This window comes from Arthroderma uncinatum, assembly GCF_011692745.1.
Source record: "Arthroderma uncinatum strain CBS 119779 chromosome Unknown scaffold1, whole genome shotgun sequence".
Taxonomy (NCBI): Eukaryota; Fungi; Ascomycota; class Eurotiomycetes; order Onygenales; family Arthrodermataceae; genus Arthroderma; species Arthroderma uncinatum.
This window is the reverse complement of record NW_022983863.1, coordinates 880,526-896,161: the sequence shown is the minus strand read 5'-3', so window position 1 is coordinate 896,161 and position 15,636 is coordinate 880,526. Positions and strand designations below refer to the sequence as shown.

At 47.6% G+C, this 15,636-nt stretch overlaps 7 protein-coding genes across 7 annotated transcripts; 4 read left to right on the top strand and 3 right to left on the bottom strand.

Annotated features, from left to right (window-relative positions):
- Positions 1-2,180: 2,180 nt before the first annotated feature.
- GIQ15_00285 (prohibitin-1) lies at positions 2,181-3,250 on the bottom strand (the record flags this gene model as incomplete). The annotated part of the gene is made up of 2 exons (XM_033547702.1): positions 2,181-2,702; positions 2,774-3,250. The coding sequence occupies 2 exons, from the start codon at positions 3,248-3,250 to the stop codon at positions 2,181-2,183; spliced, it is 999 nt and encodes a 332-aa protein (XP_033408653.1).
- A 109-nt stretch (positions 3,251-3,359) lies between these two features.
- Positions 3,360-4,048, top strand: GIQ15_00284 (ubiquinol-cytochrome c reductase complex ubiquinone-binding protein; the record flags this gene model as incomplete). Its single annotated transcript, XM_033547701.1, has 4 exons — positions 3,360-3,391; positions 3,522-3,547; positions 3,727-3,907; positions 3,994-4,048. The coding sequence occupies 4 exons, from the start codon at positions 3,360-3,362 to the stop codon at positions 4,046-4,048; spliced, it is 294 nt and encodes a 97-aa protein (XP_033408652.1).
- Positions 4,049-4,571: 523 nt separating this feature from the next.
- GIQ15_00283 (ribosome biogenesis protein Nhp2) lies at positions 4,572-5,340 on the top strand (the record flags this gene model as incomplete). Its single annotated transcript, XM_033547700.1, has 2 exons — positions 4,572-4,857; positions 4,964-5,340. 2 exons carry the CDS (start codon positions 4,572-4,574, stop codon positions 5,338-5,340), a joined length of 663 nt encoding a protein of 220 aa, XP_033408651.1.
- A 471-nt stretch (positions 5,341-5,811) lies between these two features.
- GIQ15_00282 (uncharacterized protein) lies at positions 5,812-6,486 on the bottom strand (the record flags this gene model as incomplete). The annotated part of the gene is made up of 1 exon (XM_033547699.1): positions 5,812-6,486. One exon carries the CDS (start codon positions 6,484-6,486, stop codon positions 5,812-5,814), a length of 675 nt encoding a protein of 224 aa, XP_033408650.1.
- A 2,525-nt stretch (positions 6,487-9,011) lies between these two features.
- GIQ15_00281 (GTP-binding protein) lies at positions 9,012-10,612 on the top strand (the record flags this gene model as incomplete). The annotated part of the gene is made up of 7 exons (XM_033547698.1): positions 9,012-9,300; positions 9,368-9,461; positions 9,523-9,554; positions 9,617-9,828; positions 9,900-10,105; positions 10,167-10,349; positions 10,405-10,612. The coding sequence occupies 7 exons, from the start codon at positions 9,012-9,014 to the stop codon at positions 10,610-10,612; spliced, it is 1,224 nt and encodes a 407-aa protein (XP_033408649.1).
- Positions 10,613-10,663: 51 nt separating this feature from the next.
- Positions 10,664-11,102, bottom strand: GIQ15_00280 (uncharacterized protein; the record flags this gene model as incomplete). The annotated part of the gene is made up of 2 exons (XM_033547697.1): positions 10,664-10,974; positions 11,072-11,102. 2 exons carry the CDS (start codon positions 11,100-11,102, stop codon positions 10,664-10,666), a joined length of 342 nt encoding a protein of 113 aa, XP_033408648.1.
- A 1,077-nt stretch (positions 11,103-12,179) lies between these two features.
- Positions 12,180-13,920, top strand: GIQ15_00279 (SET domain-containing protein; the record flags this gene model as incomplete). The annotated part of the gene is made up of 4 exons (XM_033547696.1): positions 12,180-12,482; positions 12,567-13,084; positions 13,162-13,741; positions 13,834-13,920. 4 exons carry the CDS (start codon positions 12,180-12,182, stop codon positions 13,918-13,920), a joined length of 1,488 nt encoding a protein of 495 aa, XP_033408647.1.
- Between the last annotated feature and the right edge of the window lie 1,716 nt (positions 13,921-15,636).

Here is a 15,636-nt window from a genome sequence, read left to right as displayed (position 1 = left end):
ATATCAAGTATCATTTTACCCAAATCTCTGATCCAAATTCCGCCGATGTGCCAAATATTCTTGGACTCTCCAGATCATCTTGTTCAACCTTTAACTCTCTTTTGCATTAACACTGGGTTCTAAATCTCGACCCAATCACCGTCGGAGTCCACTTCCTCCCAGTCGGTTAAAGGAATTGATTCCCACGAGGCACTACAGGTGATAGAGGATAGCCCGGACTCCCCCATACCATTGTCCTCCTCCGCGGGACTATTCACCGGTGCCAGCTTTAAACTGGACATGCCTGATAATATGGTCAATGGCGTCCCCAGTTCGTCAATTCGCAAAACATCTCCAAAACGACAAACAGATAGTTTTTTCAAGGTCGATTGGTTGGCCACACGGCCGATCTTCCACAACAGCTCCGCTAACTGATCAAGCTCTGACCGATGCTCTTCTTCCCACTGTTGGACGACTTCGGTAACATCACTGATCTGAGAGTCCAGGAACGAGCAATCGTGAGTTGCAATTACCACCTTTGGAACCTGTCTAATCCACAGTCGTCCAAGGTCGCCATCCGTGAGGGTATCATCGCCAGGCACAACAGCCTTGAAGTCGAAAAGCGCCTCCTGAGGTACAAGCTTCCCTGCGCGACGAGGGGTTAGGCGTTTCCCGGCTGGGATGCTGCCTCCTTGAAGGGTCGTCAACCAGTTTGGCATCTTGATATCATGTATATCTTCTAGTGCTTCCGGCCCCCTTACAGTCCCGGCTGCTTCAGAAAGATAGCCATGACAGGTTGATTGTAGGAGAATCCGTAACCCGCCAAAGAGATACGAAATCACTCGGTGGTGAGACAGAGAGGTTTTGACACACTCTTCCCAGGATACACACTTGGTTAAATTGTCGCTTTTATATGGGTGTGTCCCTTCTCCCTTGCAGACGATGAATACCGTATGCTCGACGACTTCAACATCCAAGGTGAAGTAAATAGGCGCGGAGGCCACAAAAGCAAACATGCGGTCCATTGCCACATGGTCAGTTACAATGTGGAAATTGGCCAGTTCAAAGTCGGGGGACATATGGACGGCAGCGTGAATAGCAGGTTCCAACGGGTGTTTGGGCCATTCTCTCAAGCTATTATCGACAAAGCCTTGGTTGGTTCTGCTTCCAACACAAGCTGTGTGGCTCGGGGGCATCCAAACGGGCGGAGCTCCTACTTACAGCACTGTGGTCAGTGATTGTAATAGACGCTTGATAGATCAACACTGATCCTTACTCACCTGGAACCAAAATGACTTTATTATCTTCACTTATCCAGTTGTATGTCCCGAGGCATTCGACATCAGATATATTCGCCTTTTTCGAATCTTCACGAGGATCTTTCAAACCTAGCTCCTCTCGATGAATCTTCATCACAGATAGGACTCTAGAGCCCTCTGCTTCTAGGCCGCATGGATCCTCGTCATAAATCGCGGCTCCTGATGAATAAGGATAGTATGTACCCTCGTTCGGAGGGTCATCAGCCAGAGGCGCCATACTGACGAATCCTCTCTTTCCCTCAACCCTGAGAGTCTGCTTGATGATAGCAGAGTAAAATCTGGCAAAAACCAATGCTTCGAAGCCAAACTGAACGTATAGAGAGCCTTTCCTGTGGAGGGAAGAAAAAGTATCGACCTTGCCAAAAGATTTTGCTTGGTTATATCTGAGATCTGAGAGGACATTCTCACTCTTTATGTCTAGAGTAGTGCCGGAAGGTTCTGACATGTTCACTTGTCTGTAAAAGTCTTCAAAGTGAAGAGACAGGCGTGCTCGGCGTTTAAAGTGTATTGGACTTGGACAGGAGTCAAGTGATCCAGTATAGTGTTTCTCATGGTATAATGCATTGGGCCTTTATGAGGATATAATGTGGTTGTAAAAGGGTTAGTGGGAGGCCACATACCTATTTTCCATGCGGCAGAATGCAGACACAGAGACAGAGACATTCTTGGGTAGATGTATTGCCTGTGAACAATGGGTGGGCGTTTCTGAAGCTTGATGTGTGGCTGTTGATATGGGCATGAGCATCTGGGAACACACAAGGTGGAGGAGAAGAGAACATATAATTAAACAAACTAGAATAGGAGCCTTAATACATCGCTTGGGGGAGAATCAGATACTTGTTATACAGACATAACAAAGATGCAACACCTTGCAAGCTTCCTCTATGATCTCAGGCCTAGTAGAAGGCCGGTTCCCTTCCCACCTTCCTTTCCACCCTCACCGCCAGGGATATATGTTACATTGGGGTTTGAGGCGAGCGTTTGAGCAATTTCACGACTGGCTTCGATTCTTCGGATCTGGATAAGACCATCACCAGCCTTGGCAACAGCCTTGCTGATAATGTCTGCACTGTCTGCCTCACCCTCAGCGCGGATGACGTTGGCTTGCCTCTCCTGCTCGGCTTTCTCGACGATAAATCGGGCTCGTTCGGCGTCCTGCTGCGCAATCTGCTTTTGTTCGACGGCCTTGGTGAATTCGCGGCCGAATGTCATGTGGGTGATGGAGACATCCTCAAGGGCGATGTTGAACTCCTGAGCACGTCGAAGGAGATCGGTGCGGATGCGGTTCGAGACAGCCTCTCTCTGGGTGATCAGTTCCGCGGCATCGAATTGGGCGACAATCGACTTGAGAACTTCGTTTCCGATGGATGGGAGGACTCTCTCATCGTAATCTTGGCCAAGTTGCTATTTTTGTTTTGGCAAAATTAGCAAGCAAGTTTTTAATATGCAATGCTTCATGAGAACATTGTCCATACCTGGTAGATGACGGGCAGTTTCTGAACTTCCGGTCGGTGCAGCACTCTGAGCGTCAAGCTGACCATCTGCAAATCCTTACTTCCAGTCGTTGTGGAGATATTTCTGGGCTTCGTCCTGACATCGTAGATAATGCTCTTCTGTAGCCATGGAATAAGGAAATGTGTGCCCTCGTTGACGACCTTTTCCTGCACACCGGAGAGCCTGTCGAATATGACAGCGCGAGATCCTCCTTTGACGTCGTAAATCGAAGCCTGAACGAACGAGGCACCGACCGCGACCGGTACGGCGTACTTGTATATGAGCGACAGAGGGCTTGCCATGGTGGATATGATCTGTTTTTGCTTGTATTTCTGGGCTGATAAACTCGCAATGGATTCAACGCAGAGCTTTGGAGGTTTCGAGCATTTGATATCCTCACCATGCCCGAAGCGGACTAGCGCCGACGCAGACGACAGGAACAACTTCTTCGTCTTCATCAAGTCGAAGTCGACATCACATCGACCAGTTGCCAATCGTCGAACGCAGCAGCAAGTGCTCTCGATCTCTTCTTCTCTTCTCTTCCATCGTTATTCTCCGACTGACATCATGGGTGGAGGTCTCGACCCAAAGCATGGCGTGTAAGTGGCCGCATCTTTCTCTATTCTGAACCTGCAACTCGGCAACAACGGGACTCTCTATTGCTTCTTCCATGTCTTGATATCTACGCGGAATCGCATCATTGGCAAGATTACTGACCATCTTCTATAGGTATCTTGGTGGATGGGGTAACATGGGTATGTTTTGCTCTCCGCGTTACGCACCGCATCCACATCCGCACTCGCACATCAAATGACTCCGGCATGAGCAATCGAGCCCGGCCTTGCGTGGCATAGTCTGGCACATCCAATGCGATTGAATCGACACTGGCATCTCTGCGTGGAGTACTCGGTTGACTAACTCTGTCGACTATCAGGCGTCACCACCCCAATGAAGGGTATCACCACATACACTCTCTCCCAGAATCGTCAACGACCATTGGCCGGTATGCTCTACAACGCCTTCTTCAACACCTACAGACGATCCAAGGCGCAAATCCTTTATGTTGTCCCACCATTCGTTATTGCCTACGCCATCATGGACTGGGCTACCAAGAAGTACGTTGCATCTTCTATACGGTCTATTCGGAAATGACTTGCAAGCAGTCTTTCCATGTTAACAGTTACTGATATTGTTGTGATAGGAACGAATACCTTATGTCCAAGCCTGGCCGCCTTGCCACCGGCTCTGACGAGTAAAGATAGCGCCAATAGAGGAGGACTCAAAATGGTAGTTGGTGATTGCGCTGTATAGTACTTAGAAAGCAATTAAATATAAATTTGTTTAGCCTATTTCCACCACACACTAAGGCTGTAAATCATCTACCGTCATTAAACTAGTTCGCAGTTGCAAATTGTCGATGGAGGAGGAAAAAAAAAAAAAAAAAACAAGAATGACCAAACTGAGGCTCGATCTCAGGACCTTGTCGGTACAAATGAATGTTAACGACACGTGATAACCAACTACACCATTCGGCCTTGTTATGGATTACTGCCGCCCCCACCCGCCTTTTCACCCGCGGCCCAGAGGGAGACTTCCACATCGGGCTTAGCGTCGGTTCTTTTTTTGACTTTTCGAGGGTCGCAGCTTTTTTTTTTTTAATTTTAGAAAATAGAAACACTCGCGATAGAAGCACGCTCGGAACCGCATTGACAGCCCCCAGACACCGCGAACGCTCTGTACACTTTTCGACCGAGGAAGGCTTGCTAGCATATACTTATAATGGCCAAGGACAGAGGTGACAAGGAGAAGAAGGAGAAGAAGGAGAAGAAGCGATCGGAAACTGATGGCGTGCACAAAAAGTCCAAGAAGGAAAAGAAGAACGCAGAGCTGCTCGAGAAGGCCGTGGAACAGGAATTGAGCTCAAAGACGCCAGAGACGGAGGTTGCTGTCCAGGATGTCGCCATGACCAACGGTGACGAGCGCCCTCTTGGAGCTTTGGTCCCATTCGCAAATCCATTGGCCGAGGACAAGGTTGCGAAGAAGGTGTTGAAGAGCGTTAAGAAGGGTAAGCACATCCGTCTGCAGTCAGCTAGTAGCACTGTTTGGTTGCGCCGTCTATCATTTCTACTATCATTTTTTATACGAATTATTAACGCTCTCTGTGCGATTAGCTGCTGGAAACAAGTCTCTGAAGAGAGGAGTAAAGGAAGTTGTCAAGGCCGTTCGAAAGTCCCCAACCCCATCTGCGAATGCTGCCATCACCACACCCACTGCTATTGTTGTGCTGGCTGCCGATATATCGCCAATGGACGTGATATCCCACATTCCAGTTCTCTGCGAGGACCACGGAATCCCTTACATTTATGTTTCATCCAGAGCCGAGCTTGGAAACGCCGGTGCAACGAAACGACCAACAAGCGTGGTTATGGTCCTTCCCAAGGGAGGAAAGAATAAGAAGAAAGATGACAAGGAATCTGAAGATTTCTCGGCCGTATACGATGAGCTAGTCAAAGTTGTCCAAAAGGAAACGAAGAAGGTCAAAATATAAAGATCTCTATACTTTTTTTCTCCCTAATGGCTCGGTTTACCTGCGCTCTGCCATCTTTCCTTGGTTTACGTGTTTGATATATCCCGTTTACATCCCCTGTCGTTTTTTTCGTCTCCGTTGCAATTTTGCTGCATACCGGTCATGAATTTTTGGACTCGTGTGTTCAAATGGGAAAATGGGCTTGCTTGGTGATATTCCTCGGATCGGTCTCGATTACTGCTGCCCTTGACTTTTGTTTTATACTTATTGGCGTCTGTGTGTGTTTTACGGTGTATCACGAGGATGGAATCAAAAATTTTATTCATTTACTACCCCTTTCATTGAACCATATACCATTTTCCTCCCACAGAGTGACAGCATTGCTAATATACAGTGGCCTCGCAATTAACAGCGATGAAATAATTCTTTTTGGCCAATATGCCCGGAAGAGTTACCCGTTATTTTTGGCAGAGGCCGAAAGCTGATAACTCATTAAGCATCTTGCTCCGATCCTAGCACGTCGTACGATGAGCTGGTCTTCTTCTCGCCTCCTGACATGAGCCCTTGCCCGGAAACATTCTGTGCATTCATATTTTCAATTTCCCTTTCCGCCTGGAGTCCCGGATCCTCCTTGGACCCAATATCCGTGTTGAAGCTCACGTTCTTTGAAGGATCGTCATTGAATCCGCCCTCTGTCAAGTTCTTGCCCTTCGGCTTCGAGCCTTGCATGTTACCAAGCACAGGATCAATGTAATGCGGTGCAGTAGGCACAGAGGAGCCTGAACTATTCCCTTGTCCTGAGCCTGAGCCTGAGCCTGAGCCCGAACCCGCTACAGACTTGCTCTGATTATGTTGATGTGCATCTTCATGCGTTTTTGCCTGTCCATGACCCTGTGGCTTTGTCTGAGAGCGTGTCTGTGGCCTCCCATTACCCCATTCTGCTTCCGCTAAACGAGCTTCAGCATCTGGAGCCGCTTGCAGTTTAGACGCGGCCGAAGTATCTGTATTGGCGAACGTTGAGTTACCGCCCTTAACTCCTAGTGGCTGGCTGTCTTTATTATCTGCGAATTTTCCGCCTGCTCGTACGGACTCTGCGGCAAGCGAGTCGGCGGTGATAGGCCCGGGGACTTCGTCCTTCTCAGGATGGTTGTGTTTAGATGTGGACATGGTTGAATTTAAGACGTACAAGAATCGAATTAGATTGGTATCCGTTGAATAGATGAAGAATTGATGGAACTACGAATATTATATAGTTGAATCGATTTGTAGCGGGCTGAGATCTGACATCAGTGCTATGACGTTACCGGTGTTTTGTTATTAAACCATGTAAACTTCCTTGCCATCTTGGTCAAGCTTACGTAGTATCAACATTAGAGCTTGTAAGAACGGTATATACTTAAATGAAAAACCCGTTTCTTCTTTCCTATCGTTATCATTGGTAAATATTGCATAAATGGAGACACAGGTGTAGAATTCGGGATCTAAAAGCACAATAGCCACCCCTTTTCAAATCTGCTCAACTAGAAGACTGGGCAAGGGAGAGCAACGTCATCTCTGTAGCATGTACTAGAATGTAACGAATCTGGAGCCTCTTCTAGTGCTATGAAAGCAAACCCCTGTTATGATCCCCAGCCCAAGGAGTAGCCCCTTCTCCGAGCTCTCGATATCACCTTGTCATATTCTCCTAGGCAAGCTATTGCCTGTCTCAAGGTAAGTCCTTTTCTACTCCGACGTTCGGAAATCGCTTCCTGCAAGGCTCCGACAGCCATCTCGTTTTTAACAGTGAAGCAAACACCTTTTCCGCGTCTCACGATCACCAACAATCCGTATTCTTCCTTCTTTTGGATAAGTTCTTGAGATTTAGTTGGCAAGACTGGCTCCCGCGTCAATGGGTTCAGCACAGAATTCAGTTTCCACGGCTGAGTCGTGCGATACATAGTGACAGAAGCTCCTGAGTCGACGCCATCACGCTGTAACAGAATGTCGTTCCAGTTAACCTCGGGTTGTGTTGGTTGCTGCGAGCCTGTAGTTGCCATGGTCATGATCCTGTTGAACTCGCGTGCTTTTAGTGACGAGATTACGAAGCGCAGTTCTCTCTAACCCTCTCCGACTTTCACAAAACCCTCAATAGCATCGTAACATGGCGCCACCCCGAAAATAGTGAGAGTATCCAGCTGTAGGCGAGGGATTAATTTGAATTTGTTTGCGATCGAGTAATCTGAACGTCTGATCAAACGGGCCCTGTAAGGGATCGAGTCGAGTTGGACGTGGCGGAGTTCTGAAAGGGGTTTGAATGGCAACCGAGTTAGATGGTATACCACGTTATCCAGGCTATCAAACGAAAGTAGGACATTCCTGAGGAATAGTCCAGCTGCTTCATAGAATATTTGACGACAAGTTCGAAGGATGGCGAGAGAGTTGTAGTTTAGCCTGAACCTCAATGGAACCACCATACTGGCTGGTCGAGGAGCTCCCAGCTGAATTACGAGAGATGCAAAGTAAAAGAGGTAAACCTCGAGGCGTAATTCAAATGGAAGCAACAGAAGCCTGCTGACTCCTTTCCGCGGACCAGCCATTGCTGTCGATGACCGTTGAACTCGTAAAACCTGCGGATATGCACACTCATCTGATGAGTTACTGTTATTCTGAAAGTAGAGGATCAACTCACTCCAGTATCCATTTGGACGTGTGTTTGAAGATTTTGGACCCTACAGTCTACCTGTAGCGGATGTAGAATTGTGTACAGGATTAAACGGGTCTTTCGGCAAATTTATATTGCAGCTGCAGCTGGACCACTATTTATAGGTTGTATATTTGTCTATTAACCCCAGATATTGTGATATAGATCCATATTGATCATTGGGGTATTGTCACCAAACGCTGTCATATATTTATTCACTATCTCTGTCATGCTGTCCAGAAACATGACTCCAACACAGAAAGTGAATAGTGAATAAGGTATCATATAGGGTATCTTGCTAAGAAGGCTTCTCAGACAGCATGCACTCAATACAGCACGAAGACAGAGCATATGTCATTAAGTAGGACGTGTTGTTGCATATCCTAGTGCTCTAGGATGCCTGATTGCAGGACAATGGGTATAGAGGAAGGAATCAATCTGAATCCAAGCCGGGTGTTAGCACACTTATTGTATATCTGATGGGCTAAGAAGACTTTGCGTCTCAAACTTAGGCGAAATTCTTCACAATAGGCCCATGTTCAAGTCAATGAACTGTTTGTTCATTCTGACATTGTGGGTTGTAGTGTGATGTAGTTTCTCAGCGCGTCCGCGCCTAAAATATAAAAAACTCCGCCAAGACCGCGAGAACAACGCCCTGTCAGAAACATCAAACAACCACTTGATCCCACCAAACCACTGATACTTGATCAATCACTATGCCTCGCGATCCGTTAATTGGGCTTGTTGGCAAGCCATCTTCTGGGAAATCAACAACATTGAATAGGTATTATTTAATCCCAAAAAATATGGACTCCACGCGGCGAGAAATAAATATCTAACTTGCCGGCGGGGCAGTTTAACAGATGCCTCATCCAAAGTTGGTATGTTCGCAAAGTTGGGAGGAATGCGTGTCTCGTTCTATAGGAGCTAATAGGCGTATGGAATCTCTCCAGGAAACTTTCCGTATGACTCTCCTCTTGTTCCTTGTTCTGGCCATATCAAATACTAATGAATGTATCTGCTGGCATTTAGATTTACGACGATTGACCCCCAGCGTGCTATCGGCTATTTACAAGTAGACTGCGCGTGTAGTCGATACAACCTACAAGACCGATGCAAACCAAATTACGGCGGATGCCATGAGGGCCGCAGATCGGTGCCAATTGAACTTCTAGACGTCGCAGGTCTTGTGCCAGGAGCTCATGAAGGGAAGGGCCTTGGAAATAAATTTTTGGACGATTTAAGACATGCGGACGCTTTGATACATGTGGTTGATGTCAGTGGAACAACTGATGCGGAAGGTTAGTTTTAGAGCCTGGAGACATTGAATAGAGGGATGCATGTTGGTGGGCTAATACTCGGGTGTAGGAAAGGTCACGAGAGGATATGACCCGTCCCAAGATATCGTTTGGTTAAAATCTGAGATTGTTAGATGGATAGAAGGGAATCTAAGGGATAGATGGTATATCTCCGGCAACGTGGGTTCGTCTATGCAAGAGGATGACAACTTACTCTTTTACTAGGGGTTCTATTCGAAGAAGGCATATCGCAACCAGTACGTGCAGCCAACGTCGAGGCCCCTTATGTCTGATAGACTATGTTCTAACCCAATAACAGAATCCACTGCTGTCGAGACTCTGCAATCACAGCTTTCAGGATATGGAAGTACTTCGAAAATTGTGGCCAGGTGCCTCGACCGGATAAATTTGAAGGAACCGCTAGAAGAATGGTCAAATGAGACTGTTTCGAATGTTGTCGTTTCATTTATAGACGAAAAGTTTCCAACAGTTATCGCCTTGAATAAAATCGACCACCCAGATTCAGATAAGGTGAGTTTACCTTTCCTCCTTTTTAAAAGAGAAGCATGGGGAATTTTTAGGATTAATATCCGCGCGCTTAGAACATTAGCAAAATCGCTAAACAGGAGGACCCTCAATCTATTGTTCTATGTTCGGCAATCTCGGAAGTGTTCCTACGGAAATTAACGAAGCAGGGCTATATTAAATATATGGAAGGGAGCGAATTTGTCGATACGAGGGAAGACCTTATAGAAATGGGTGACCCTGAGGGCGGGGGCCTAAAGGAAATGGACGAAAAATTAAAGAAGTAAGTAGTGTCGCCCTCTCTACTCGCGTTGACGCACCAGTTCTAACTAACCACTTCGTAGCCGTGTTGAGAACCTGAAAGATCTTGTTCTGTATCGATTCGGATCTACTGGAGTTGTACAGGTACTTTCCCGTGCTGCCGAACTACTAGGGCTGGTTCCAATATTCCCAGTACGGAATGTCCATACCTTTTCGTCTGGCACAACTGGCAACGCCGTGTTTAGAGATTGTGTTCTAGTCAGCAAGTGGGTTAATCGTAGCCCCTCGATATTCATATTACGGAGACTAATATTGTCGTAGAAATAGTACAGTGGGAGACGTAGCTAGGAAGGTTATGGGAGACGTCCCCATCGCATTTGTAGAAGGCGCCGAGGGGACGAGAATTTCTGAAGATGAGATCGTCTCCGTGGGGAAATATGATGTGAGTGCCTTGAATAACAATATTGAGAAGGATGCAACCAAGGCTAATGTCTTCCACCAGATACTCTCCTTCAAAGTTGGCAGATGACGGAATGAAGATCAAACCTGCGCAAGTAGCAATGTACGATTAAAGGAACTTTCAACAGCTAGATTGGGGAGGCATGCCCCAATTTTCTTCCTCCTGCTCCTGGCGACTCATACTCAGGCACCCTTCTGCACCACTCACGAATGCAAATATCAGCCATCCACCTTCAGTGAACATTGGAACAGGAATCGGTATCCTATTATTACTGACCTCGCCCCTCTCGTCAGTCATTCCAATGACCGGTTTTGGTGCCTTGGGAAATTCCTCCTCCGCTTTTCTTGTAGAGCCCTTCTGATCCTTCTCCGTTGTGGCCTGGCTCTTGGATTTATCATCTGTCCGGCTCCATTCCTGCTTCTCCTTTTTGCCTGAATCTGTAGCTTCAGTCTGCGGATCCGTAACATCCCCCCTCTTAATTCGGTTTGTATTTTGGTCTTCGGTACCAGTGCCTCGCCAGTTACTTACTCGTGCTGTCGGGATATAGGGACTTCGGCATTTTTTGGCTGCAAGGGACGGACGCAATAGATTGCGTAACGGTACACGGCGCCACAGGATCTTTTTCAATGTCATTATTATAGAATGAATATCTCGATAGGTGGTAGAATGCAACATGGATGGTAGGAATTGTGATATGGAGCACTTTTGTAGCCAACGTTTGTATGACATCATCGCCTTAAGTACTAGGATTATTACAACTACGACTTGCGTGTTAAGTGGCCCTGTAGAGAAGATGGATGGCAAAGTAAAATTATTAACCCGGGGGAACATGCTTTGTTTGTATACTCTGTATCTTGATTGTTCATTCCTTGGTTATTTCAATGCCATTCAACTTGTGAGGGTGAGATGAAGAAAGCAATCTGCTAATATTCCACCTGAATAGCCAAGCAACAGATAAATAGTATACTCCGTATATTTATACAGGCTAGTTCGAAGCTTTTCTATTATCGAACTCGCAGCCTGATCCCATGAAGGCTTCTACGATGATAGAATGCGTTGGCCGTAGGGTATGGCCACTGCACAAATAACGTTTGTATCTCGGATGCTCTCCACTGAGGGAAAGTCAACATCCTATAGACCAGGATGGAGCGGTTGTGTATAATGCGCATCCTATATCGCATGGGAGCCAGGTCAAGGAGTTACCTCGCGCCAAGTAACTGTATATTACATAAGCACTACTTTCTCCGCCTATAGCCAAATATCCCTACGTCATATCATACTTATTTACAACTACACATCTCGAGCTTTGGATGCTGGCCAGTTCCCTCTCTCCCAGTTAATCCTTAAAGACTGGCTCGCCGCGGTGTAAGGGCTGCTGTATATAGCTAATTGACACCGGACGTTCGCCCACGGCCTCACCTTTCCGTACTAGCCTTTTATCTTCGCATCAGCCACGTTGGGGGAGGGGATCAAAATTAGAAACTGTAGGAGTCCTAAGATGTAGGTCTATGTCCAAATACCATGTTGCGAGTAAAGAGCTTACGTCGGAATTGCTTCGAAGAGATAACAAAAAGACAAAAAGACCGGGACTTGACAAGGAAGAGGAACAAGCCCCGCCTTCTATCAACTGCTTGAAATGAAGAGGCAATATCTTCCAATAGAGGCTCTTCCAGCATGGGCAAAGCTCAACAGTGTCATGTTCCATGGGGTTGAAGTCAAACGGCTGCCTACTAGCGATGAAATCGACAAGGGCTCAGCAATCCTTGCGACCAGCCGAGGAGAAGGCCTAGAATCGACATCTGATGATTCAGATCTCGAGCCAGAGATACTCATAAAAGTGCCACCTGATTTAATTCTTTCTCTTCTCAGGGTTGAAATTCACGCAAAGTCTGATAAGTGCTTGAGAGAAGTCCTAGAAGCGACTACGAGCTTTGGAAAGGTTAGAATTGCTCTTCCGCTTGCCCATGTTTCATGAGGCGGCCCTACCGAGAGAACTGGGCTAGTTGGCTAATGCTATTCATAGAAGAGTCGAGGCGCGATATTGATCTTCTTGCTACTCTTGATTACGCATACGAGCGTAGAGAAAGGAGAGCATGTGGGCATTTCCTCGCCATGGACGGAGTATATCAAGTTTCTCCCAGCGGTCTATGAGCTGCCAACATTCTACACGTTGGAAGAACGCGAACTTCTACGGGGTACCTCCCTGGAGCCTGCCCTGGACACAAAGATGCAGTCCCTAGCACGGGAGTTTGACCGTTTACGGGATAGCACGTTCAACATCCCATGGTGCCAGAAAGACTGGTGGCATCCCGAGACGGGGCAAATAGGGTTTGAAGACTGGAAGGTTGTCGATGCGATGTATAGATCTCGCGCGATGGACCTGCCAGGGACGGGTGATGCGATGGTTCCATGTATCGATATGGCGAACCATGCTGCTGGAGATAAGACGCTAGCACGGTATGAGACGGATCCCGAGGGAAATGCTGTGCTCCAACTGCAGTGGGGCCAAAGACTGAGCGAAGGGGAGGAAGTTACAATCACGTAGGTTTTGGACCTGGATAGAGAAGATACCCAAAGTAAGATCGTCACAAGGGGGGCCTAACTAACCGTTTACTTAGATATGGGGACAATAAGGGGGCGTCGGAAATGATATTCTCCTATGGCTTTATAGACCAGGGTGTGAGTAGTGCGCAACAAATTTTTCTCGATCTAGATATCCCCGATGACGACCCACTTAAGCCAGCCAAAAGGGCCGTATGCGAGGATGGCCCTGGGGTTCGTATTTCCGATGCGGGAGACACGCAGGGCCTCAGGACAGCTTGGCAGAGCGATTTTGTCTGGTGGGTTTGCGTCAACGAGGAGGATGGGTTGGAGTTCCGGGTTTTGCAGTCGAATGACGGGGGAAGAGAGCTACGGGTATTTTGGAAAGGGAAGGAAATAACTGGGTCGCGCCAATTATGTGATATGTTGGCAGAGGATCCGAAGTGGGATATCTTCCAACTGCGCGCGGTGGTGGTTATACAGGAGCGCGTTGCTAACCAGCTTGCCCTACTCCAAGCAAGTAACGAATATGTCCGCGGATGGGCAGATAAGGTGGACGACTCGCTTATTCGAAGGTCCGTTTGGGATACGGTGATGAAGCTTCGAGCGCTGGAAGAGAAACTTCTAACGAGAAGCAACGACGATCTAGACGAAAAGGTTTGTCTCCAGTTTTTTTCCCTTCTCGTCTCTTCCTTCTCCAACATGCCTGGAAGGAAGACTTTTGCTAATTGGCCCGGTTACTTTCGCAGAAGCTAGAGTTGCTCGAGTCAAAAACCGTTCAGACCTATCTAAATTCCCATGGCCCTGGTTCTGAGATCGCTGAAGATTTCTCCTAAGCTACCAATTGGACAGCCTTACAGATCATCATGCGAGACATTTCCATTATGGACATTTAGTTTTCCGCTGATTGGGCCACTTTTCTTGTTTTAATAGACCTTGGCGTGTTCGACATGAGATTCTAGAAAGCTAGTATTCGTCGAATTATCAGCGAATAGGAAGCCGTCCCTCTACGGGCGATTCAGACAGATCGCACCGTTAGCCTAATTTGGTGCGATGTTCCCGCTCGTATGTTAGCAGGTTTAGTCTGGTGGGAACCAAAAAACGATGTCTTTAACTCTAAAGCGGATGAATGAGCGGATATTTGTCTCTGAACAAGCGATATCTCGTCCTCTGTTCGTGCCTGTGGAGAAAAAAAAAACAGGTACGCGTGATTCCTTGAGATCTGCTACTAGCCTCTTTGCATAACAGGCTCCGAAACGGTGCAGGTTTTTTGCATTTGCATATTTGCCATATGAGGGGTAGCAGTGTCAATACCTTGACGTTCGTTGGAGTAATTGAGGGGTGACACAACCCTACATTCCCGGCTGCATTTGATTTTCTCGAATTCATGGCTAATTAGCCCTATCGAGTCACAATTCCGTTGAATCATATGAAAGCCCGTGGTACCCCATTTGTCAGCGCCCGCCCAATTATGAGGAGGACGGGTCGGTTCCGACACGACTGAACTTTAATGAAAACGAGCTGGTTTTATGTACGGCGTGGATCAGCTCTGGAGGTCTGTCTGCCTGGCCCTGGGGGGAGCGCAGGGCAGGATTATGCTTAGGGAAATGGCAGGTAGCAGCAGGATCCAGGTTTTGTTGTGCACCCTGTACTCAGGAGCTTGTACAACTATATGTACGCAGGACCGCCACTCCTGGATGTTCGAGAAGGAAAGAGAGGTTGAGTTAAGCCGAGGGAAGGAACCAAACTCTGCGACGCCCGTGATAACGCTGAGCGCCTTGCATCTAGAATCGCGCACGAACCGTGTAGATCGCCGTGCAGCCGTTGTTTGTTTAGCATCTGGCACTGTTGGAAGCCGACGTCGGGATCTCGGTGTCTTGGCAGATATAGCTATCTCAGACAGGATTTCCTTGGGATCGAGATCGTTTGGCCCTGGTCGTGGTCGTCGCCGCCGAGCTGGTCGACTCTAATCTACTTTCCCGGGGAATATCTCTGGTAATCGTAAATTTATGGGGACTTGCCGCGGGAAAGAAAAAGAACGGTAGGAGCGCTACTGCGGATGATAGACAGGGCCCGTGGCTCGACTTAAAAAGGGTAGCGCCAGAAGAGATGATTTAAGCTCTCGTGTCGTTGGTAAAACAGGGGAAGACCCTCTCCGCGAGAACGTTCAAGGACGCTTGTTGAGAACTGGGTCGAATGGAGTCCTGGACGGGAAAAGCATGCCTCCTCTTAGCTGCATCTTAAAAAATGGATGTATCCGTAACTGAGTAGACGGTTGGAGCTTGCTTGTGACGACTCAAAGGGACTGTGCGGCCAGCGGCCATTAGACGAGTTAGCAGAGAGGCCAAACTCCGCTCATGCATCGGAGCAGGAACAGGATCAGGTTAAGGTCTGGCTGAGATATCGCATTCGCATTCTCCTCCATCCCTCTTTCGTCTCCTGCTTCTCGCTGCCCTCCTCCACCGTTATCCACCACCATCCACCACCGTCCACCGCCATATCCTCCCCGTGGTTTCAAGACGTGGCTCCAAGGACGGACGTGGCATGCGACA